At 42.7% G+C, this 23,546-nt stretch overlaps 1 protein-coding gene across 1 annotated transcript; it reads left to right on the top strand.

Moving 5' to 3' along the window:
* The first annotated feature begins 1,701 nt into the window (after positions 1-1,701).
* On the top strand, positions 1,702-22,552 carry npy2rl (neuropeptide Y receptor Y2, like). Its single transcript, XM_056368334.1, has 5 exons — positions 1,702-1,991; positions 2,669-2,801; positions 12,153-12,318; positions 17,755-17,908; positions 19,286-22,552. Exons 1-5 carry the CDS (start codon positions 1,809-1,811, stop codon positions 19,859-19,861), a joined length of 1,212 nt encoding a protein of 403 aa, XP_056224309.1. The 5' UTR covers positions 1,702-1,808; the 3' UTR covers positions 19,862-22,552.
* The last annotated feature ends 994 nt before the right edge of the window (positions 22,553-23,546 follow it).

The following is a 23,546-nucleotide window of genomic DNA, read 5'->3' as shown; positions in this document are numbered from 1 at the left end:
TTTGGGTTTTTCTTCTTGATTAGATGAAAGTTTCTTTCTGCTGGTGTGGTGAACAGTTTATGGTCACAATGATTAAAAAGACAGAAAGTACAGGAATCGTTTTGGCAGCTGAGAAACTCTTAATTCTGCTCAATCTCAGACTTTCACTTCGCCCGGGGAAACTTGCAAACTTCTTTTTCTGAGTTTCTTTCTTTCTGAGTATTTGCAGCCCTGAAGGAATGAGGCCACTGGGAGCTGCCCAGTACAACCACCATCTGCTGCTCTGCTTCACCAGGCTCAACCATATACTGCGCACCTTCAGGGCACCTTGATAAAACACCGTTTTTTAAGATGGTGACTAGAGTTTTCTGAGTCTCCTGGTAAACTATAGAGCAGATCACATCATCACGTCGAGGTCATTACCTTAAAGACTTTTAATGACATGGGAAACTGGACAGATTTAATTAGACATCGATCAGCTGCAATGTCTTTTTATATACATATGTATACAGTATATATTTATATATTGTAAACCGTAATCACAAACTCTGTTAAGCAGAGAACGAATACAAGACTGGAATTTACATTATATAAGTTAAATAATAATAATAATAATAATAATAATAATAATAATAATAAAGAGGAAAACCAGGAAAAATTCCTCAAATCGCTAAACCTTGAAAATAATAGCTCCTTTATTTGCCAGAGACATGTTGTCCAGTGTTATTTGGCGTGTTTACATGTACTACAGATTATCTGATGATTTTCTTTTGGAAATAATCTGATCTGTCTTCTTTTTAAACTCATAATCCAGGTTACTTTCCAGGTTAAGGGATTTAAGGATAACCCAGTAAAACGAGTAGATTTCTATTTCTGATGGAGTGACCTGATTACTGCAACAAAAACCCTCTGCCGTTAAACATAAAGTGTTTTAGGTGGTTCTGAAAAAGACCAATGAAAGAGGAAGTAAAGACATGCTGAGGAGAAGGTTATAGTATATAATGACATCAGTCAGCTCCCACTTCTCATTGGTTATTATTTAGTAGGAGTTGTGTGTCCTTGTGAGTTGAAGTGCAGCAGCGGAGCCTGGAGGCTCCACCAGTGTCTGACCCCGCTCATTATGCTTCGTTTCACACATTTATTGTGTTTAGCCACTTCTTTGTATTTCTTTCTCTTCAGTAAAACAGCTGGAACATACAACATGGACCACAGGGTTTTTGTTGTATACGTCGACCTCGTGCTCGCCAGCTCAGAGCGTAGCATCAGGAACACGCTGCTGCTGTGGGTGAAAGAATCGTAGAGAGAATAACAACTTCACCACATGTTGTGCATCTTCACAGCCGTATGGACGTGCTTTAGTCCCATAACTTCTATTTGCCTGCTGTTTGTCCCAGACAGGTTTAATAAAGTTCTGAAACAAGTGACATGGTTCATAGTTTTTTAAATCTTCTCCTGTGTGGGAAAATAAAACAAATTTAGTTATAGCCGGCCGGAGAAGAGAGCGCAACGTTTCATCAGCTAAAGCTAAGCTAAGCTAAAAGGAGCATGTATGTTAGACAGCACATGAACGACTGTTAGCTAATATTAAACACAAAAACTCAAGGTGTTCAACTGTCTGTTATTCTGCCCCCTGGTGGCAAAGAAATGGGGCAATGTTTCTCTATGTCTCACCTGTTATTTACCTTTGTCTATCTGTTCCTCTGTCATCCCGCAGGCTGTGTGTGTGTGTGTGTGTGTGTGTGTGTGTGTGTGTGTGTGTGTGTGTGTGTGTGTGTGTGTGTGAGAGTGTTTGTAAAATGCCGCTGCCAGCTGAACACGTGTGATCGAACATGGAGGCCGTTAGCGCAGTCAACGACACACAGGACCAGCTCCGCCTCCTGCCCCCGCCTGGCGACGACCTCAGCTACCATGACTACGACCCGAATGGCGGCGCTGTCCCCCCAGCGCTGCCGACGCTGGTGTTCGAGGGAGTGAATTTTCCAGAGGACCCCATCAGACTGCTGAGTGTACAGGTAGAGTTATATATATATATATATATATATATATATATATATATATATTAGACTCTCTTTTATAATAAAAGTGTGATACCTTCAATGTCTGGCACTTCAGCAAAGTAATAAAAACTCATGTCAATATCTCAAATTGATTGCACAGGTCTAAGAAGGAAAAGTTAATTAAGTCTCCTTGACTGTACCTTCTCAGTGATAATCAATATTTCCCTCACACTCTTTCACAATAAAAGTCTTTTCAAAACTACGACTAGGACCCGTGCCCGACCCAATCCTGAATAAATCACAGCTGTCATTGATTAAAACCAAACTTATCCACTTACTTGTCCATCTCTATATACAGTCAATCGTTGTCTGAGGCTGATGGGAATGTCATTATTTTTATAGGTTTTTGTTCACAAACAAAAGAATTGAAATTTTGACCTGATTCTGTCACTTGATGAAAAGTCACCCGGCAACAGCTGTACAGGTGGAGACAGAGAGGAAACATACAGGTGCACACATGACCTTCAGTGGCCGTGATCAGAGCTTCTGCATCATCAATACTTGTGTCAGTATTTCCTGGAGAGTCAGCTCATACATCCTGCAAGGCAGCTCCTCTGAGCTTCTAGTGGAGGCAGCTGCAGATAACAGTGTCTGCCAGATGTTTACAGCTGCTGCTGTTTGTTTGTTCGCAGGTGGTGTTGATCCTGGCCTACAGCACCATCATTGTGCTGGGGGTTCTGGGTAATTCGCTGGTTATCTACGTCATCTACCGCTTCAAGACGCTCCGCACCGTCACCAACTTCTTCATCGCTAACCTGGCTGTGGGTATGTTTACACACACACACACACACACACACACACACACACACACACACACACACACATGCTGTGCTGTTTCTAATTCAATGCTCTCAGAGTCATTACAGCAGGGAAATGCCCCCGACATCCCAAGACAGCCTGTTTGTGTATCTATTTGTTTCTGTGTGTGTGTGTGTGTGTGTGTGTGTGTGTGTGTGTGTGTGTGTGCCCTCTGTAGGTCGTCAGCACTGATGACTCAAACATCTGTCAGCTGTTATATGCTGCTCTCTGTGTGATGTGTGCGGTTTGTCTGCTGCTGTGTGGGAGAGCGACAGACATGTTCATGAGTTTGACATTCACACGTCTTAAAGGAGAAACCAAACGTGAAACTCGTGATCGTATAAATAGATTTGTGACTGAGGACAGAGAAGAAACACAAAAGAAGAATTCCCAGAGGCATGTTGGTGTCTGTATGATGTGCACACATTAACCCCTTCTTTTCCATCTTTATCTGATAACAATGATAAACGCTCTGTTGCTGTTCACTCAGGTCATTCCCAGGGTGAATTTGTACGGAGGACCAGGAGTTTCACAAGAAAAGTAATAAAGAATTCCCTTAATTTCATATTTTAATAAGCATTAAAAATAGGAATTATAAAATAATTTAAAAGTAAAGGATAATTCCATCATTAAATACTTTAATAATTTAACTATGCATTTATAAAAACAGCATAAAACACTCATTAAATAAACCATTTACAATACATTTATTAATTCATGAATAGATAATAGAATTTTAACTATTTGAAAAGAGAACACATACCTGGCCTGAGTGTCACGTAAAGGTGAAATGGAGAGGCTAAATGACTAAGCTAATTGATTAGCCAATAGGAAAAGGAAAAGCAGCTGGAGAGAGGAAATTGAAGAGGGAATCCAGGTATGTGTTCCCATTTTATAAAATGTAATCAAACGATTAAACCATCAATAAACACTTCAGATTTAAAAATGGATTTACAAAATCAGTTTTAAACCATTTAGAAATAGATCGATTAATGTTGTCATTTAGTCTCTCTGCGACACTTAGTGCTGGTAAAACCTGACTCATCAATCCCAATTGGCCATGGGACGTAACAAGCTCTCTGATTGGCTGGAGAGCTAACCAGTCGTATCGTATGGGTTTTGTCATGGAGAGGTAATAAATGGTTTATTTAATGAGTGTTTCATGCTGTTTTTGTAAATCCAGTTTTAAATCTTAGGTATTTATTGATGGATTAATCATTGATTTATTAAATTCTTTTCACAATTCCTATTTTCAATGCCTATGAAAATATTTATTATATTTAAAATTGTTTTCCTGGTCCTCCATAAGTTTGTACCATTGACTCAAGCTACAGTAGCGTCCTGTGTTTCCGCGGTGCAGTAACAGATCCACTGACTGTGACGATTCTGATGGAGTGAATTGATTTTGCTGCAGAGTTTTGAAATAAAACGCAGCTGTGACTGAACATTAAGGCTGAAACTCGTTACCTGAACTCATCCAGGGCATTAACGTGTCACAGCTCGGGCTCAGCGAGGAAGACGAAGAGGGTGAGCTCGTAGGATTTACAGTTTGGTTCTGTGGAGGCAAAACAAAGGAAAACCAAACCTGAGGGGTCGATTCCACCCGTTCCAACCTGCAGAGGGAAAAGCAGCTGGAGGAAAGCTTCAAGTGATATATGAACTTACATTGACCTTTACAACTGTGAATCCTGGGTTTGCTTTTTGCTCCAGGTTGTGTGAGGATGTAAAACCATGACGCTCTGCACAGAGACAGCTGTTGGTGGCGAATCAGAGGGCGGAATAACAAAAGGATAAAGAAGAATCCAGTAACTTCACATATATTGTAATAACATCAAAATTGATTGATTTAAGATCCTGTCTTTATTTGATAGAAAGCACCATTTCCATCCCATCGCATCATCGCCTGAAAGAACCACATTCTTATTGCGCTTGTTGTGTTTATATGTATGAGGTGACCACCTGGGTTTATTCAAATGCAAATCACATGCAGTTACTACAGCTTGTTCCTCTATGAGCATCTAAAATGTTTTATTCAGTGACATAAAGAAAACCTACAGAATCCAACTCAGAAAAAACAAAACCTTGAGAAACCAAGATACTGACAAACCCAGTTCAGCCTTTGAATCCCTGAAGACCTTCGCAAACCTTGTCGACCATGAAGAACAAACTGAAACAAGATGTTTTGGTCTACGAAGGATTTCTTATTTATTCTGCCACTGATTTATTTGCAGAGTCCGACATATTCTCATAGACTCCCATGTTAAAATGTCCAACTTTACAGCAGAAATAAACATGTTTACAGCCTGGTACAAAAACAGTTTTGGTGTCTAGAGCTAATTTCCTCCTTCATGACACCTGTTTATATAACTCACCGGTTTACATTTTATTGAGGACTAAAGTTATATGTAATTGAGGCCCACCTGTTTGCCCACTTTTGGATTAGCTGGGAGTTAGGGGCAGAGTCAGGCACTGCCAAGATAGCAATGGTGGAGCAGCTCACTCTGAGCTTCAAAACCGCTCCTCAGAAACCTGTGGGTGACGTCTCGGAGCTTGTCCTCAGTCCCATTGTCCTCTACTGCTGGATGTAATTTTGAAATTTGTAAAATTCCATATATCCAGTTTTTTGTTGTAAACTCTTACGAAGTATGTGTGGCGGGATGACCCACGGAGAACAGGTTCCAGTGCACATCATGATAGGACAAAATGAGTTCATCATATCTGATCCAGCTAACAGCCACGAGGCCTGAGCAGCAACGTGTTTTTTTCTCTGCACTTTCAGCAGAGAGGATTAAACTGTACCAAGTTTTTAATGAGCTGGAGCCCATCTCAACTTTGACCTCAAATATCACACAGGATTCCAATAATAACAGAAGCCACGACCGACACTTCACCAGTCATCTGTTTGGTGCGGAGGCCTGAAGAAGGTTTTCTCAGACTAACAGCATGGAACGCACAGCGGGCGTTGTCACCTCAGCTCTGTTCATTTCTAACGAGACGAGGGCGAAGAGGCGAGATTCACAAGTGCCTCTGTGAAGTGGCACGCGATGGTCGATTGTTTAAAATTCACACTAGTGCAAGATTATTGCTACCTTTAGTGCCTGGATCATCTTTGCTTTAGAGACACTGTAGGCGTTCAAACAAAGTCAAGTGTAAACTCAAAGCACTGAAAGCACAAGAGTGAAAAGCTCAATTAAAACATGCAGAACACAGCGATGTAGAATAAATACATAAATGAGTAAACACATTATAATAAATGCATGAATTAACATGAAAACAACTAAACAAATAAATCGGGGAATTATTAAACAGCACTTCAGCAGACAAGCTAATAACTAAGACACATAAACAGTGAGAAGTAATGGGGTGTGAAGTGGTGCAGGGCTGTGTGGGAGGAGGGGGAAATTACCTCTGCTGTCTGAGAGCTTTTCAGGCCTGAAGAAGCACAGTGATACATTTTCTTCTCAATACACACTCCAGAGAAAGCAAATGGAACAGTAAAGCTGTGTAAACAAGCATGGGTGGATGGGTAAAATGTGTCTCCACATGCAGCAGCAAGAGGTTTCAGCACCACGGACAGCGATGATCTCAGAGAGGACCACGGACAGCGATGAGCTCAGCGACAGACTCAAGGACCATGGACTGAGACAACCTCAGCGAGAGAGACTCCAGGACCACGGACAGAGACGAGCTCAGAGAGAGACTCCAGGACCACGGACAGAGACGAGCTCAGCACATAGCCAACAATAGCATTAGCAGCTGTTTCCTTACCAGACAGGAAGGAGTTGTCTCCAGTCATGCCTTAACTCTTGTTTCTATCATGTCTTTTCTTTTACTGTTAGCATGCTAACCAGTTAGCTCGGGTCCCAAAAACAAAACTGGGAACACAACGCTGGCTCTCAACAAGAAACCACATTTGGCGGCGGAGAAAACGTACATATCGCTCCTTTAATTCACAGCTATAAATCAAAATTACTGTTTAAAATTTACTTTTTCCTCTGTCCATAACTTCTGGCACATGACCCCTTAAAGTAAAGTAGGCTGAATATGCCCGTGAGCTGTGAGTCATACCCCTAAAGAAATGAACCTTTAAGACCATTAATCATCTTGCAACATGTGAGATTCATCTTCTGACCCTTGGAGAAATCTTGACCTAGACTCCTTTAATCCTTCTCTACATATATTTCTACCAGGCTGTAAGACCCTTTAATATCAGGGAATCAATTGATCAAATGACCCTTTAATAAAAGTGGACTCCACTGTGCCAATCACCTATTTAGTACAGTTCTGTTAATATTCTCTGGCAGTTTATTCTCCACTTTTCTTCTTCAACAACAACTGAATCTAAGATGAATTTGTGTTTTTGTTGTCTGCATGTATTGACTAAAATATGAAGAGAAACTATCCCCTGTACTAAAATCTCTTTAACCGTGACTCACTGACCTACATGTCCTCCAGTGTAATCTGAGCGGCGGAGTGTGAGGAGTGCCAATCGCTCCGTCCAGGAGGAATTTCAAATTAAAACTTCACCCTCCTGGTTAATTTGTTCCCTCGCGTCTACCTCTCCAGCTGTTAGGAAATAAGAAAACACGAGGAAAGAGTGTAAAGCGGCGATCCCCCCGGTGTGTGTTTAAGTAGTATAGTGTGTGTTCAGCTGTGTGTGATATGCACTGTGAACGTCTTGGTGTAGCCCCGAGTGTCGGTTGTTCTGAAAAGTATGAAGAAAAAAAAAGCTGGATGCAGCGTAAAACTTAACCGCTGGCTATCATTAATAAATACACACACACACACACACACACACACACACACACACACACTTGTATATACATAGAGATTGCCTGTGTCCTAGAAAAATATTATTAACTTCTTTTTTGCCTTTTGAGTTTTACAAGTTTTGTACGTTAAATTCAGAGAGCTTCATTAATTATAATGTGTGTGTGTGTGTGTTCACATCCACCTGCATTAAAACTGTGTGTGTTAATTGTACTAAGTCACATGCAGTGTACTGCAGTAATAACGTCCTTGGCTCTGCTGCCAATACTTTGATGAGAATATCACCGGAACGACACTCCATAACTTTTTTTTCTCCAAGTGATGAAATAAAACATCAATAGTTCCTCAATTATTTATATTCCTTTAGTTCATAAGGGTCCACAGATATCAAAAGCATTTCTCATAAACGGTTGTGAATATTCGACAAGGACAGGACGGCTCCAGACGGGACTGTCCCGTAGCCAGATCACAACATCTGCAAAACACCAGACCGCCTTCATCATTATTTATCTATCTATGGTTTTCTTTGATGTGGACAGATACAATACACAAAGACAAACTCTGATGCATACATCTGAGTTTTTACACAGAGAGACATGACATGGACAGACGCCACAGTTTCCATTTAAATTCTAGTTCATCTCCTGCTGGAGGTCGTCACTTTGAAGTCGCTTTCCTCTGTCTCTGCTCTTTGTTCTGCATTTTCCTTTTTCAGAGTCGTCTGAAGAAGCCGGGCGGCCATGTTTTCCTGCTGAATAAACACACAGTAATGGAGAAAGTGGCAGACGTCCACATTTTATATTGAAACAAGAATCTGAATCATTTTAACCCGAGAAGAGACGCTGAATAATGTGGACTTGGTCGAAGGAGAACACCACACTGGGAACTATCAATGTGTGAAATGACATGTAATATCGATCAGTAAAATTTCATGGCCAGTCAACCTGCTCCTGTTGAGACAAATGTTTAACTGTTTTATATTCATGAAAGAAAAACACAGTCCAGAGAAAATGAACAGTGATGGAGGGGGGTGGGGGGGTGTATTTAGACTGAAGAAGACGAGAGGAAAGAAATAAAAAACTGAACTAAACCCAGAGAAATTCATTCATCTGCCATGAAACTGCTTTTCTTTACTTGTGCAGTGTAACTTAAATAAGTCACTAAATCAAACAGGGGAAGTGACAAAGTCAAATGAAGACAAAAAGACGACACTGAAAGTAATAAAAGAATATAGTTTAGTAGTACAATCCTCCTCCCTTTAGCAGCCGACAGAGGAGAGAGCGCAAAGTGCAGACTCATGTTCACGCCATTTTAATGACCGTCTTTTGTTGTTGTCTCTAGGCAGAGAAAAGGTTGGCTGGCTCACTCATCGGTTAGGAGTTCATAACAAGGCAGTAAACCAACGGAAACAAACATACCCAAAGCCCCCTGGCTGGAACTTGAAAAATATGTCAGAGGAAGTGAAGCAGAAGTTTCCCGACTTCTTCTTCACAACAGTTGGGAAACGCTTTTGATTCTTTTGTCTTTTGATCTATGGACCCTTATGAACTAAAGGAATATAAATAATTGAGGAATAGATAGACAGTAGGACTTCACGACTGCTTTAAAGGTAGGGAGTCATCATTTTATCGGCCTTCACCATAGCTTATTACAGTACAACAGCTACCGTGGTCAAAATGCATGAAACCAGGATTGTAGGTGAAAACATTGGATATTTTAATGATATATTGATCGTCACCTGGTCATCTTCATTTATCTAGTCCTGATGCGATGAATATTCTCCTTGACATTTGTCAGGAGCATGTGTGTTTAAATACCAGGTTTCCTGCATATTTGAAGTTTTGCCTGCGTCATGGAAACGACTCTCCCGCCGGTGACGCTGCGATTGAATTAAAAGATGGAGAGGAGCAGCCGAGCGACGCTGAGAGAGGAAGAGAGAGAGGAGTGATTGATGTGATGTGAAATGTGCAGAACGGTAGAACGACGGGGGGCCAGAGAGTTGTCGGTTCAATTCCCCCCGAATTCAAACAGGAGTGAGCCGACAAGCAGACAGTTGGTGATAAACAAACAGAAGAAGTCAGCGCTCCGCTGCCTCGCCAACGGGCTCCACGCTCCCTCACTCTTTTATTATTTCTTTCACTCTCTTTTTGTCTGTGGCTGCAACCACTGAGGTTTCTTTACTTCTGAAACCCAGAGGTTCCAGTCTCACGTCGCGTCTCCACAGATGACCCACAATGACCTTTGATGCCACAATTTTTCATGCCATTTATTCGTGACTCTGAAAAACAACCTTATCTCTCAGTATTACTCTCCCAGTTTATCTTCCTCATTTTCTCCCTCCTTGTTTGTTCCGTTCTCTCTCTCTCTCTCTCTCTCTGTCTCTCTCTCTCTGCCCTGAAGCATCACAGGAAGCCAAAATTTGGGAAACCAAAAGAGAGGAGGAGGAGGGTTGGAGGAGGGCGGAGGGGGTCGTCGGGCTCGATGAGACTCCTGCACGGCTTTTTATTTTTGTCTAACATGATTTGGCACGCTGCCTTCTCACAGATCCACATGACAAACTGATGTGGTGCAGACGGTTACAGACTGGCCCCCATCCTCCCCCATCCTCCCGCCCCCAGGGACACCGGTTCAGTCCCAACCGGGTCGATTAAAACGCTCACAGCTGCTGTGCAACATTCACTGACAGCTGATCGTCCAATCAGAGCAGGAGTAAGAACCCTGACGTCGTCAAACCATGACTCGGCACCTTCTCCACCTCTGAACTCATCCGTCCACAGGAATTTACATTTACTGATTCCTCACAGACCTGAAATACAGAACACCATGAAAAATGAACCATTTCTGAAAAGGGAAAGAGAAGAAATCCATTTATATTGTATATTGTGTGGCACATGTTCGGGTTTCTTTTTTCAAACATCATTTGCATAAAAATTTGAGTTTTTTTTCTGCTGTAATCTGAACGTACTCTTTAAAATACACAGCAGCAGCAGCGGTGTTGTTGACACCAGACCACAGGCGCAGATATTGCCGCTCACACTTACAGATGTGGATGTGATTGTGCTGATCATGTGACCCGCCGTCTCTCTCGGAGCAGATGTTGTCTCTCTCTCTGTGACGCTCACCAGTTGTTTTCTCTGACTGTGTGTCAGTCCTCAGACGACTCGGCCGATCCCCGGCAGCTCAGTCACTCATCACTTGTAAATACTTTTCATTTTGCCTGAGCAGATTAAGGAAAATTGAAAAAGGAGGAGTTATGAATAGTGAAACATCAACAGACAATAATTCTGCTTCGTGAATCCATTTAAAAAAACGTCTTTTTGTCATTCAGACACAGAAAAAGCTCCGATGCTCGTGTGATATTGCGCTCATGGCGGGATCACTGAACAGGTCTGCGGCGCTGCAGGTTCAGGGAGACAGAGACAGAGACGGATGTGTGACCAGAGTGGTTCATTACAAAGAGACAAAACGACCAGGAAGAGACGGGGAACAGCTCCAGAAATGCAAATGAGTACAGAGGTAAAAAAAACTAACTACAAAGGGATACAAAACTAGAGAGGGACACAGAATGAGACATAAAATCACCTCAAAGAGTCAAACTGACCATAAAAAGACAAAAAAAAACAACTGAGAGATTCAAAGCAACTACAAATAAATATAAAACAGCTGCACAGGTGTGGGGGGCGTTTTACATGTGAGAATGTCAGCAGGTGAATTTAACCCTCTGACTGCTGGTGTGTGACCAGGCTGATTTACAGAGTGTGACGTGAGTTGGGGGGTTGATGTAGTTGCAGGTTTGTTGTTATCAGTCTGTATCATCTGCAGCAGAAAACAGACTGAGCTGTGTGACCTCCGGGGTTTCCATCTTCCCCGGCGAGATTTCCATCACCAAGAACTTTGATACCGTTTATCTGAAGGTTCAATATTTTGCCGTCTCTGTTTGGATGCGGCGGCGGCGGCGGCTGCAGATATGTTTCCCCTGACATAATCAATTGGATCAGGGAGACGCTCAAACTCTGAGCGCTGTCACTTTTCTTCAGTTTGTCACTTGAGCACTTGTTAACAGCAGCATGAAAGTGACTCCCGCTGAACATCACACAAACAGCTGACACAGTCACGACCGGTTGCCTGTTCAATTATCTGTGATAGAGGAGAAGAGGAAAAGGGTTTGAAACACTATTGATGTTAATGTTGATAATTCATGTTGAGCTTCATTTCGGGTAGAAAACTTTTCTCTGGAAGAACACAACAGAAATACTAAGAGGAGAGTGAAGCAGCTGGTCGGCAGGTGAGACCGCCGGTGTGAGTGAGGTTTTTTTGTGTGGGAAAGTGGATGTGGTGATAAAGAGGAGATATGATGAAAAGCTCCTGGTCCTTCCTCCCTCTGACTGTGTGGAAACGCCTCAGCGGAGCAGGCCGTGCGCTCTGTGCTTCCAGAGGAGGGAAGTCGATTCATAAAGTTGGATTTGGTGGGAAACAGCGATGCTAAACACCATCTGAGCGAGCAGCTGTTAAGATCTGTTGTTTGAACCTGTCTCCTCTCGTCTGCAGCCGACCTCCTGGTCAACACGCTGTGCCTCCCCTTCACCCTCGTCTACACGCTGCAGGGAGAGTGGAAGTTCGGCAGCACCCTCTGTTTCCTGCTGCCCTACGCCCAGGGGCTCGCCGTGCACGTCTCCACGGTGACGCTCAACGTCATCGCACTGGACCGCCACAGGTGAGCGGGGTGTCATGGCGGGGGGGTGGTAGGGGCTGTTCGGTGCTTTTTAAAGTCCAACACACAGCGGCTGGTTAATTTACTGTTCACTAAGACACATTCATGAACATTCAGGAAGTTTTTCTGTCAAATGAAAAGAGGAAAAACAAGAACCTGAAAATGGTCCAATTTTGGTGTTTGCAAATTCCTTCTTTTATTTTTCATTTTTCCTTGCTGAATTGAAGAATGAAGAAAGGTAGTCAGGTGGCATGGAAGTAAAGGTAAATATTTCACAATAAAAGCCAAGAGGATAGGGTTGGTGTAGTTGTTTAAAAGTACATGGACCAACTCTCTAAAATCTCACAGTCGGCTTCAAAATATCACACACAATCGTTTGTCTCTGTCTTCTAGGTTTTATTTTCCACAATGTAACTTGTCAAGACAACGATGGTCACCAGCTGACTCTTTAAACCTTTATTTATAGTTTTTATGTTCACAACAGTAAACAACATATTGGACAACATACATAAAACAGGAAAACATATTGGAACATCACAATCGATATAGCTTGAACAAAACCATGAGCACATCCCAAGCAGCAACATCCGGGGCTGAAACATTAATCCAACACTGATGAACTGAAAACTGCAGTTCCTCTAACGACCACTAGAGTCTTGCTCTGACAGTGAGTCAATCCCCATAGACTCCCATGTTAAAATGTCCATATGTATGTATGCAATAACTCACCTGTTTACATTTCATTAAGGCTTAAAGTTATGTATCATTTAGGGCGTGGCCTCTTTCACCTTTTTTGGATTAGGCTGAAGTTAGGGGTGGAGTCAGCTACTGCCAAGATGGCAACGGTGGAGAAACTCACTCTGAGCTTCAAAACAGCTCTTCAGAAACCTGTGGGTGACGTCACAGAGGCTACGTCCATCTTTATTTACAGTCATAACACTCACTTTCCACACTCATGACTGTTTCTGTCCCTTACGTCAAAGTATCCTCTCGATACGTCCATCATCTGTTTGTAATTAGCTCCGGAAGCCAGCATCAGCTAGCTCGGCTAAAATGTGTCGTGTCAATGTCAAATTTTAGCTAAACTTTTTAGTGCATCCAGTTTTGACAGAAGTTGAACAGTGAGACATGCAAATACAGCAGCAGAACTCTGAACCTCTGCCTGCTCACTCACCATGTGCTGCTGTCCTGTAAATGACAGAAATGTAGAATCGAAAAGTAATTTTGACCTAGATACGGCTGCTTTCAGGACAAGAGAATTACTGTGGAGATTCACATGCAAATGAAGCCCACTCTGATGGCCCCCTGCATCACTAATGGCACAAATTAGGCGTTGGAAGGCCGCTGTTACGGCGGTTGGAACGTAGGTGTTAAGAGTAGAAGTGCAATGACGTTTCGGATGAACATGTGCCTCATTTGAATAATTCCAACCTGTGTGACCCTGTGGAGATGATTTCTTTTTCAAAAGCTGCTGGACGTGTGCAGCGCCACAGGAAACTCAAACTCACCAGCTCATCAGTGTGGAATTCAAACGACTTCCAAACACAGAACTTTAATGAGCCACACCGAGAGTTTGTGCTCGTACATGAAAAGTTTACTTCCGAGATGAAATATTCACCATTTATATAAAGTTCTTACAAAGTGCAGACCTTTAAACACATTTTTTTTAAAAAACATATTTGGTCCTTTGAGACGTTCCTGGCGCTCTCACCAGCTCTTACAATCTGTTATCATTATTTCCGTCTTTTGTCTCCACCACCTGTCCAGGGACTTCAGATGGAAACCAAAGAGTTTCCTTTCAGTGTTTGAAATGTTTTTGTTTTTTGTTTTTTTGGCAGATGGTTAAATAAATTCAAAAATGAAAACATTTAACCCGAGCATCTGCGTTCTGTGTCTCACTGTGGGACAACGGAGCCCATTAGACACTCAATCAATTAAGCTAATTATAGCTAAAAATAGTTCAGCATTACTGACTTTCTTACAGTACTGGTTAGCTTTAATATGTATTTGTATTAATGGCTCTGTGACCCAACTACTGGGTGAGTTTAAATTGGAATGAAAATAAAAAATTTGCCAAAACAATGGGTTGAAAGATGCTAACATGCCAACTGAGGAGATAAGCATGGTTGATATTAATTCTCTGTGGCTTCATCACTATGGGAAACAGCTTTTTATATCACACACAGTCATTTAAATGATATTTAATACGAAAACGTTAATTGTGCAGCTTTAAAAATACATGATAATACATTAACAAGAGCATAATTGGATGTACTTTCATTAGTGTTGAGTTTGGTGAGTAGTTTGGTGAAGACGAACTGCTGTTACTTAATCAGCAGCTGACATTAACATAACGAGCTTCATTAAGGCAATTTTTCCTCCTCTGGCTTTGTCTGTTCATGCAGCATGATGACTAACTGCACAGCCACCAGCAGAATAATCACCCACTGTATGAAAAGCAGAATAAACATACAAGTAAATTGGCTGAAATGTAAATGAGTCTGGTGGGCTTTTGCAAATCAAACAGAAACACCATGTAGATCAAGGCATGTACATACATACAGACATGCACCCAAACACATAAACAACACAAAGTGAGTCAAAGAAACTTTTTCCCAAGACTCGGGAGGAAAGAAAAGTGACAATCCTTTCTTTTAAAGAGGTTACACTCTGGGCACAGCAAAGGTTTTCTCTCAGGTTTCTGTATCAGCAGGGACGGTGGGAGCTAAAAGCAGCTTTGCCAGCTTCTGATCCTATCTGCACAACAACCAACAGACGGCTGCCAGAAGACCACAGAGACCCACTTGGCTCGTATCTGAGCAGGCAAAGCCAGAGCCGACGTGCTGCCAGGCCATTTACAGCGCCGCAGCTGAATCTTACAGTCGCCTTTAATGCTTACTGGAGACCACAACAAGAAACCCGAGAACCAGTGTAATGAGTTCTCTTTTTCTTCTGCTTGTCACCACTGTTGTTGTGCTGAATAAGACTGTTGTTGTTGTACTTTGGGAAGGCGGAGTAGGTGATTACTGAAGTTTGGTTCTAGTTGTAATGAATACTTTTTCTTTCAGTTAGAAAACTTGAGCGTAAATTTTGTTTTTATTAGTAGCAGTGTGCAACCAGGGGCAGCCATGTTGGTCTGTTGGTCAGTCAGTCCAGATTGAAGATAAAAGATAACATATGGTTTAAATTACTTCTAATCTTCAGTGGTTTCACCCTTTGTCCAGCTCACTGAGGCCAGGCTTCGACATGACGGGGGCTCATATTGCTTTTGGACTGGAAGGCTCAATACTTGGTAGTAGTTATACCAGTACCTCTGTGATGGTTTAACTGGGACCTTGGGTTGGTAGTCAGATTCCCTCTCTGACTTGTCACTGGTGCAGTTCTTTGGGAGATTCAGAAAGATGCTTTCTTGTTTGGGAGAGTTTTGGTGATTTGTTTTAGGGAGTTCTACTTTGACTTGTTTGTTAAGTAATTTTTAGATATATCACTGAGTAAACTGGGAGGGAGAGTGTGTAGTTATTGTTGTGTGGAATCCTGTTGAGCTTGTTTGCTGGTGGTGAACGTTAGCTCAGCATATGCGGTGGTGGCTGTGGCTCAGGAAGTAGAGCGGGTCGTTCACTAATCGAAAAGATCTGTGGTTCGATCCCCAGCTCCTCCAGTCGTACATTTCCTACATATGTAAATATGTAAATTTTTTCAGGTCTGAGGTTTTGATGACGGCTTCTGTGGTGGAGCTTCTTCACTCTTCTTACCATCACTTCGTGTCATCAGCGCACTCTTGAAAACAGCCGAACATTATGATAATTGAGGTCAAGTTTGAAACAAGACTTTAAAGCCAATTTGGAAGAAAACTTGTTGGAAGCTGTTGGAGTCTTTAAAAAGGTGAAGGGATTCAGCCTGGTTCTGTTGATTGGGGAAAATGAAAAAACCAAACTGGGAACAGTACAAATTGCACCTGATTAAGGAGGGAGGCTTGTCTGAAGTAGGGAAAGTGTGGGCTCCAGTGAATTTTATTCCAAATCTGACGAACAAATTTAAGGTTATTGCCAAAATCAAATGAGAAAGAGCTCGACCTGAGGCAGATACATGTAATTGGCCGAACACTGAGTGCACTCTGATGTCTCCGTGCTTTTTCTTTTTATACTGGTAAAGCTCATGAAGCGTGTTCTGCTTTAAGCCCATTGGAGGGTAAAGACTATGGCAGAGTAAAAGAAGCTGTGAGCTGAAGCCTTTCAGAAAACTAATCGTCAAACCTGGGTTGAGTTTATGAGCAAGCTCAACTGTCATTTTAATAGCTGGTGTTTTACTTTTGACAAGCTGTGTAACCTTTCAACTGAAAACTTCTTTGTTCCCTTGCTTTGTATAGAAGCATCAGGTTAAAAGTCCCAGTAAAGTGGCAGAGTGCAGTTTGTTTTGAAACACAAAAATGATTTTGCTGAGAGGTTTTGAGATGGATGCAGGCTTTGTGTCAGGATTGGTGGATTCGACCTGTAACAACCTGCTGTCCTCAGAAAACTCCAGCTCCGAGGAAAGTGGGGCTTAAGCAGCTTTCACTTTAATGGGTCTGGTCTCTCCTTTAACAAGAAGAAAATTCAAGTGAATGATTCAGATAGTGGGGAAACAGTCCTTGTAACCTTGCACAGAGTGGAGTTTGTTTCAGACTTGGTTCAAGGGGAAGTCTGTGAATGGGCTGGATGGCTGATGGGAAACCCTCCTGGTCTTCTTCCCCAGTTGCCGTCTGTCTTGCAGGGTGTCCGGAAGTGGTTCTGGTCTGTCCTAACATGAGTGTAATGAGTCTTCCTGACTTTCCCAGACCTCTCAGAAAGATGCTGTGGGTCACCTCATGAGGAGGGGGATGAGGATGATGATGATGACGTTGCTACGTTGAGGGTTTGTCTATAAAATGCTGCATGTTGTCTCGATACACACCTGTACAGCAGCGACTTCATAAGGCTCTTTGTGCAGAAGCTCAACTTGCACCGACTTGTTATTGAGGAAGAAGAGCTGGTTCCCAGTTGGACCTGACAATAAAATCTAGGTAATGTGAGCAGTTTCTTGTTTCGTCGCTTTTCTTTTGACGTCAATTTACAGAAAAATATTTAAACGACCTTAAGTCCTGTGTGGCCTCCCTCTCTGTGGAGCTCACTGAGCCTGAGCTGTGACATCATCAGCACCCACACCTCCACCTCCCTCTCCTCTGGATGATACATCCAGAAAAAACACACACACCTACAGGTTCAACACATTCATTTGTTGGAGCTTCAATCCAGGAAAAAAAGCACCTGTTAGTCATGGATTGAATGTTTCCCACCACTGCAGACCGGTGCAGTTCATCAGTTCATGTTTGCCCTGCTGGACTATGAGCGTTGTGTAACAGCGATGTGGTGTGTGTGTGTGTGTGTGTGTGTGTGTGTGTGTGTGTGTGTGTGTGTGTTGCAGGTGCATCGTGTACCACCTGGAGACCAGGATGCGTAAGGACGTGTGTTTTGGGGTGATCGCGTTGACCTGGGTGCTGAGCGCCGTGCTGGCCAGCCCCCTGGCCATCTTCAGAGAGTACGGTTCCTTCACTCTGGAGCCTGGACACTCCATACAGGTACACACACACACACACACACACACACACACACACACACACACACACACACACACACACACACACACACACACACACACACACACACACACGCACACACACACACACGCACACACTTGTAGCACCATGTCCCAGAATCAAACACTTGTGAACGTCAGTCCCCTCGCCTCCGTCCTCATCCATCCCTTTGATCTTCATCTCGCTCCCCGCTGCCTCACTTTCCCTCCTCTTCATCTCTTTCATCTTTCTTTCTCTCCTTCCATCCCTTTCTCCACTCACTCCTTTCATCACTCACTTCCTCTTCCTCCCCTAGTCTTCCTCTCTTTCTTCACCCCCATGTATCCTCGCCTCGCTCGTCTTTCCTTAAACTTCTTTCTCCTCCCTCCTTTTACCGCTGGTAAATATTTCAACACCATTGTCTTATTTTACTCATTTGTTGCATATTTCACTCACATTTTTGCACATTCTGCTTTCATTTCCTCCTAAGCGCTGCTCACGTCATACTTTTTTTCACATTTCCTTGTTGCATTTTCTTATTGAGAATGCTGTTGGAATTAATGGTTTATTATATTTGGTTAATTTGCCCTTTTCTTCTTCAGGTCCTTTTATTCAGTTAATCCTCTGTTGCAGAAATCACTTCCTCCACAGAAATCTCTCACTCAATCTAATCTACTGTCATCCAAATCAAATATAAATAAATCCAATAGAATAATGAACATGAAATAATCCTATAAAACTAAATGAGACTTATATCCTAATGTAATTTGTTCTCTAGTTTAAGATTGTATGTAAAATCTAAGAAAAAACAAATCTAATACAACTAATGTAAAAACTAAGAAAAAGAAAGTAAAAGAAACTAAATCAAACTAAAATAAAAGCTAAACTATTCTAATTTCATCTACAAATGATATAAAATACACTGAGACAAACTAAACTCATCAATCCAAATGAAAATAATTTACTTATTAAATTTATTGAACTAATTAATGCAAATAATTCTGATCTAGTCGACAAAACTATCTCATCTCAAGGTCCATTTAGTTGATGTTCATCAGAAACTTTCACTGATATCATGTGACCTTCATCACCCGATGGTTTGACCAGTTCCTGCGGAAATGAAATGTCCGTTGTTCTCTTCTAATCTGATCTAATCTAAATGCAAAAAGAGGAATCTGCCGCAAACTGACCACATCCTGGATCAGCTGCATATCCTGCAGAAACAACATCAGCGTTCATTTAAAGAAACCTGAAGAAATCTAATTTAATCCCATATAAACCAAATTAAGACGAAGTAATCTCGTTTGATTTAATCCAATCAAACATATTCTGTAAAGTTTTCCAAACTGAACCGTCCTCTGCTTCCCTGTGGTGTCCCAGGTCTGTACGGAGAAGTGGCCCGGTAAAAGCACGGACGGCACCGTCTACAGCATCTCCATGTTGATCCTGCAGTACTTCCTGCCGCTGTCCATCATCTCCTTCGCCTACGCCCGCATCTGGTCCAAACTGCGCGGCCACGTCAGCCCGGCGGAGAGCAGCGGCAACAGCAGCGCCGGCTCCGAGCGCCACCGCCGGCGCCGCAAGACCACCAAGATGCTGGTGACCATGGTGGTGGTGTTCGCCGTCAGCTGGCTGCCCTTCCACGCCTTCCAGCTGGCCACCGACATCGACAGCACGGTGCTGGACATGCGCGACTTCCGCCTGCTCTACACCGTCTTCCACGTGGTCGCCATGTGCTCCACCTTCGCCAACCCGCTGCTGTACGGCTGGATGAACCGCAACTACCGCGCCGCCTTCCTCGCCGTCTTCAAGTGTCGCAGGGGCGGGGAGAGGGGGAGGGGCGGCCGGCTGGACAGCATTCACCCCGTCGGGGGAGGAGGCGGAGGGAGGGCGAAGAAGATAGTTCTTGAAACCCAGGATGTGGTGTCCACGCGCCTGAACGCCACCGACGTGTGAGAGCCTGAGGGAGGGGGGGGGAGGAAGAGGGCGACGGAGGAGAGGAAGGGGGAGGTGACAAAACAATGATGGAGAGACGACAGATGCAGAGGCAGGAACGAAAAGAAAATCATTGTCAGGGAATCGTTTGTTCCCCTGAAGACAAGAGGCGCAGGAAGAGAAACGAGATTCAACATGGAGAGAGAGAAACAGAGGGGAGATAAAAGATGTGAGAAAAAATAGAAACGACAGAGTGAGAGGAAGCCGACGGGGGATTAAAGAGTTTTGGAAGCCCAAAAATAGAGGAGAAGGCGTAGATGAGCAGGGATTAGAAGAAGAAGAAGAATGACAGGAGAAGAGAAGCAGAAGAGCTGCTTAACGACTGAATGATGGCGAGTTCTCCGCGACCAATCAAAGCGAGGTCGCTTTGAGGATGTGACCTCATCGAGACAGACGACTCACGCACTTACAGGACGAAAAAAAGGGAAATGGTTTGTTTTTGAACGTCTCACTTCGATTGTTTTAGGAAAACGATTCGTTTCCTCGACGATGACGATAAAGACTGATTCTAAACAACCTTGGACTTTGATGCAAATCTTGTCAACATAGGGCTTTACTCCATCTTCATTCAACTTGTGAAGCATTTAGCTCGTACATTTAACCCAGAGTGGCTTACAAAGGCGGTGGGGGGGGTACAGAGGTTTGAACATGCGACTGTCCTGCGAGGATTTAAGGAGCAGCATGGATCAGAGCTGATTGTCCACGATTTTAAAAGCGAACAAAACTAGAGGCCAGGAAATGAAAAAAGATCACATATTCGGATGGAGCCGAGGAAGACGAGGACGCATGATGCAAGCGTTGTGAATCTCAGACACTGTTACATAATGAAAATGTGTGTTTAATGTGGATTATCCTCCAAAGAAAGCCGGATGTAGGAGTGTAAATTAAAAACGACTGAGGTGGACAAACGGGAGATGTGAGACATGATGAATGAAAGGGAGATGAAGGGAAGAGAGAGAGAGAAAGACAAAGTGATCAAAATACAACTGATTGAGATCAAAGGGAGCTGCTTTGTTTTTCTTTTTTTTGTTTTAGTAGATGAAGGACGGAGAGCGAAGGAAGAAGACCAGGCAGGGTGGAAAAGGCAACGAGAGGCTCAGTGGGAGGCGGGAAAAGAGAGAAATGTGGGATAATGAGGCAAAAGAAAAAGATCTTCAATCTAGTGTGAAAGAACAGAGGAACGATATGCTACAGACGAATGTTTGAAAAAAAACAAAGGCTTGTGATTTATTTCATCACTTTTTTTTGTATTATTCTGGCAGGTGTAATTTTCCCAGCTGTCAGTCAGGCTCACAGCAGAACCAAATGAAATCTTGCAGATGAGATTTCACACTCCTTCACTGACTTCAGATCAGCTCGTCTGAGCCGGGGCGACGACACCGGACGTCATTTTAAACTTCTGGTTCTAATCTGGTGTTTCGTCACGGAGGGATGACTGTTCGCATTTCGTGCCACATTTTAAGATTCATTACACAAGTTAATCAGCAAAAAAAAAGACACAAAAGAGATTATAGGAAGAGATCATTAACATATAATTGCTCATATTGAAATAAAGCTCATTTAAGAGATTAATTTTTCAAGGTATTTCAATGTTTTTCAATTATATTCATTTCAAATTTGCACTTCAAATAGTCAGTATTATTATTTATGAGCAAAGGGCTTGAACTAAGCCTTTCAGGCAGCTCTTAATTTCTCATCAGATAGAAGGAAAGGCTGAAGCAGATTCAATAAATGATCAATTTATTCACCATGATCAGCACTTAAAAGACGCTACACTGATTTATATTTGCTCTCCCATAACATGGAGAGCAAATACATCATTATGATGTCACAGTTGACCTTTGACCTTTTGGATATGAACTGTCATCACTTCATCACTGAAACACATTTCAGTTAAATTGTATCATAATTGGTGTATGAATTTGTGAGTTATGGCCAAAAAAGTTTGTTGTGAGGTCATAGTGATCTTTGAGCTTTTGACCTTCCACCACTAAATTCTAATCAGTTCATCCTTGAGTCCAAATGAATGTTTTTGCCAAAATTCCCTCAAGTTCGTCATTGAGATATGACGTTCACGAGAATGGCATGAAAATCTTCTACCCCGTGAGAATCTGATGCCTACGTTACCCACAATGCAACTTCTGCACCAACAGTTGGATAGGATATTGAGGTGCTAATAGCAGCTAATGTAGCCTTGAGTCTCTCAGAGCTGAGGAGGTTGCAGAGGTAAGAGGTAAGCTAATTTATTTGTATATTTTCAAACTTGTACTCTTCAGCCGACGCTGACTCAAGTGACATCACTTGAGGTTAATTATCAGACTCCATGCAGCTTTACTCGACAGCTTCTGTGTTGCATCAGTGGATTTCCTCTTGAGATGGTTGAATCAAAGCTGTGAATTCCTTCGTGTCTGTGTACGACACCAGAAAACCTCCGATATTTTTAAAAGGCTGACTGGAGGTGACGGGTTCAGGTGTGTCAGTGAAGGAGGTGAGATCCGTGAGCAGCCGAGAGCAGGAACACACGAAAAACCTGGCTGAGAACCAGATGGACTGCATTTCTACTGGCGCTTGTATCCAACACACTTTTTCAATTTGCTTTCGCAGGCGATGTCAGTGAGCTAAATGCACTGCACTGTCAGCATGCCCACCCCCCACCCCTTAGTCCACTGTTGTCTTGGCTCATTCACATCGGGGGAGGGGATGAAAGTGTGACATAACGACCCAAGGTTGTTCTTATTAATGTATCAGAAATGATTTATTAACCGTTATAAAAGCCATTAGCTACAGCTGATACGGGGAGTTAGAGTTCCTCAGCCTCTGCTCAGGAGGTGATACTACATCCACGACCTTGGTGCTCTCGGGCGAAAACTCATTCCCAGAGATGCAGTACAGTCTGGAGTCGGTTTCGTTCACTGTCTTCCCCCCCTCGCTGATGGGCCGTAAAAATGTTTGTCCCAGTTTCATTAATGTAACAACAAATTGTTCTGAACATCCAGGTCTCAGGTCATTAAGTTCCCATTGATTAAAACAGCTAATTATTAAGAAGTGGTTCCCTGATAACATTTATTCACAATTATATGCACAATGTCTACCGTTTCCAGGTCACATTCATTTACCTGAACTTTGTCTTCGACCCTACCTGCAACATCATTTCCCATCATGCTCTGTGCAAGCTTCTGGTAGAAAACGAAAGGTGTGTTCGGTGTGTCTCCACCTGGGCTTTTAAATTGAACTCACCACCCTGTAGGTGTATTTCCAGGCAGTGACGGTATCAACACTCCACCATCAGCTAATGTGAAGGAAAACTGTCTCCATTAGCTCCACGTTTCTCTCTCAGATGATTGAGTTTTCATACATACACAGAAAAAAAAAAATCCTGCAGCAAGCTTTTCACTTTGCAAATGAAATTCATTGTTCAAAATGCCATTACCAAAGGTCGTTTTTTTTATGTGTTTACAATTTAATTGCCATATCGTAATTGCAACTCTGTGTCTCTCTGGCAGGAGCTTTGTCAACAAATTAATTTAGTGTAAACACAGTGTCACAATGTGAACCAGCAGTAGAGCGGGAATTAGTTTCAACTGGTAAATAAACTGAGGATGAAAGAGGAAATCCGTCATTTTTCTGGACTTAGCCTGTGTCCCTG

Source organism: Seriola aureovittata, chromosome 23 (assembly GCF_021018895.1).
Source record: "Seriola aureovittata isolate HTS-2021-v1 ecotype China chromosome 23, ASM2101889v1, whole genome shotgun sequence".
Lineage (NCBI taxonomy): Eukaryota > Metazoa > Chordata > Actinopteri > Carangiformes > Carangidae > Seriola > Seriola aureovittata.
Note: the sequence above shows the minus strand (reverse complement) of the source record. Positions and strands in the feature narration are given on the sequence as shown.

What these genes read in the sequence shown, in the direction of transcription:
- npy2rl (XM_056368334.1), top strand. Translation starts at nt 1,809, where the DNA reads ATGGAGGCCGTTAGCGCAGTCAACGACACACAGGACCAGCTCCGCCTC. An exon ending in CATCGCTAACCTGGCTGTGG is followed by an intron (nt 2,802 to 12,152) that starts GTATGTTTACAC and finishes TCTCGTCTGCAG; the next exon opens with CCGACCTCCTGGTCAACACG. An exon ending in AGCCTGGACACTCCATACAG is followed by an intron (nt 17,909 to 19,285) that starts GTACACACACAC and finishes GTGGTGTCCCAG; the next exon opens with GTCTGTACGGAGAAGTGGCC.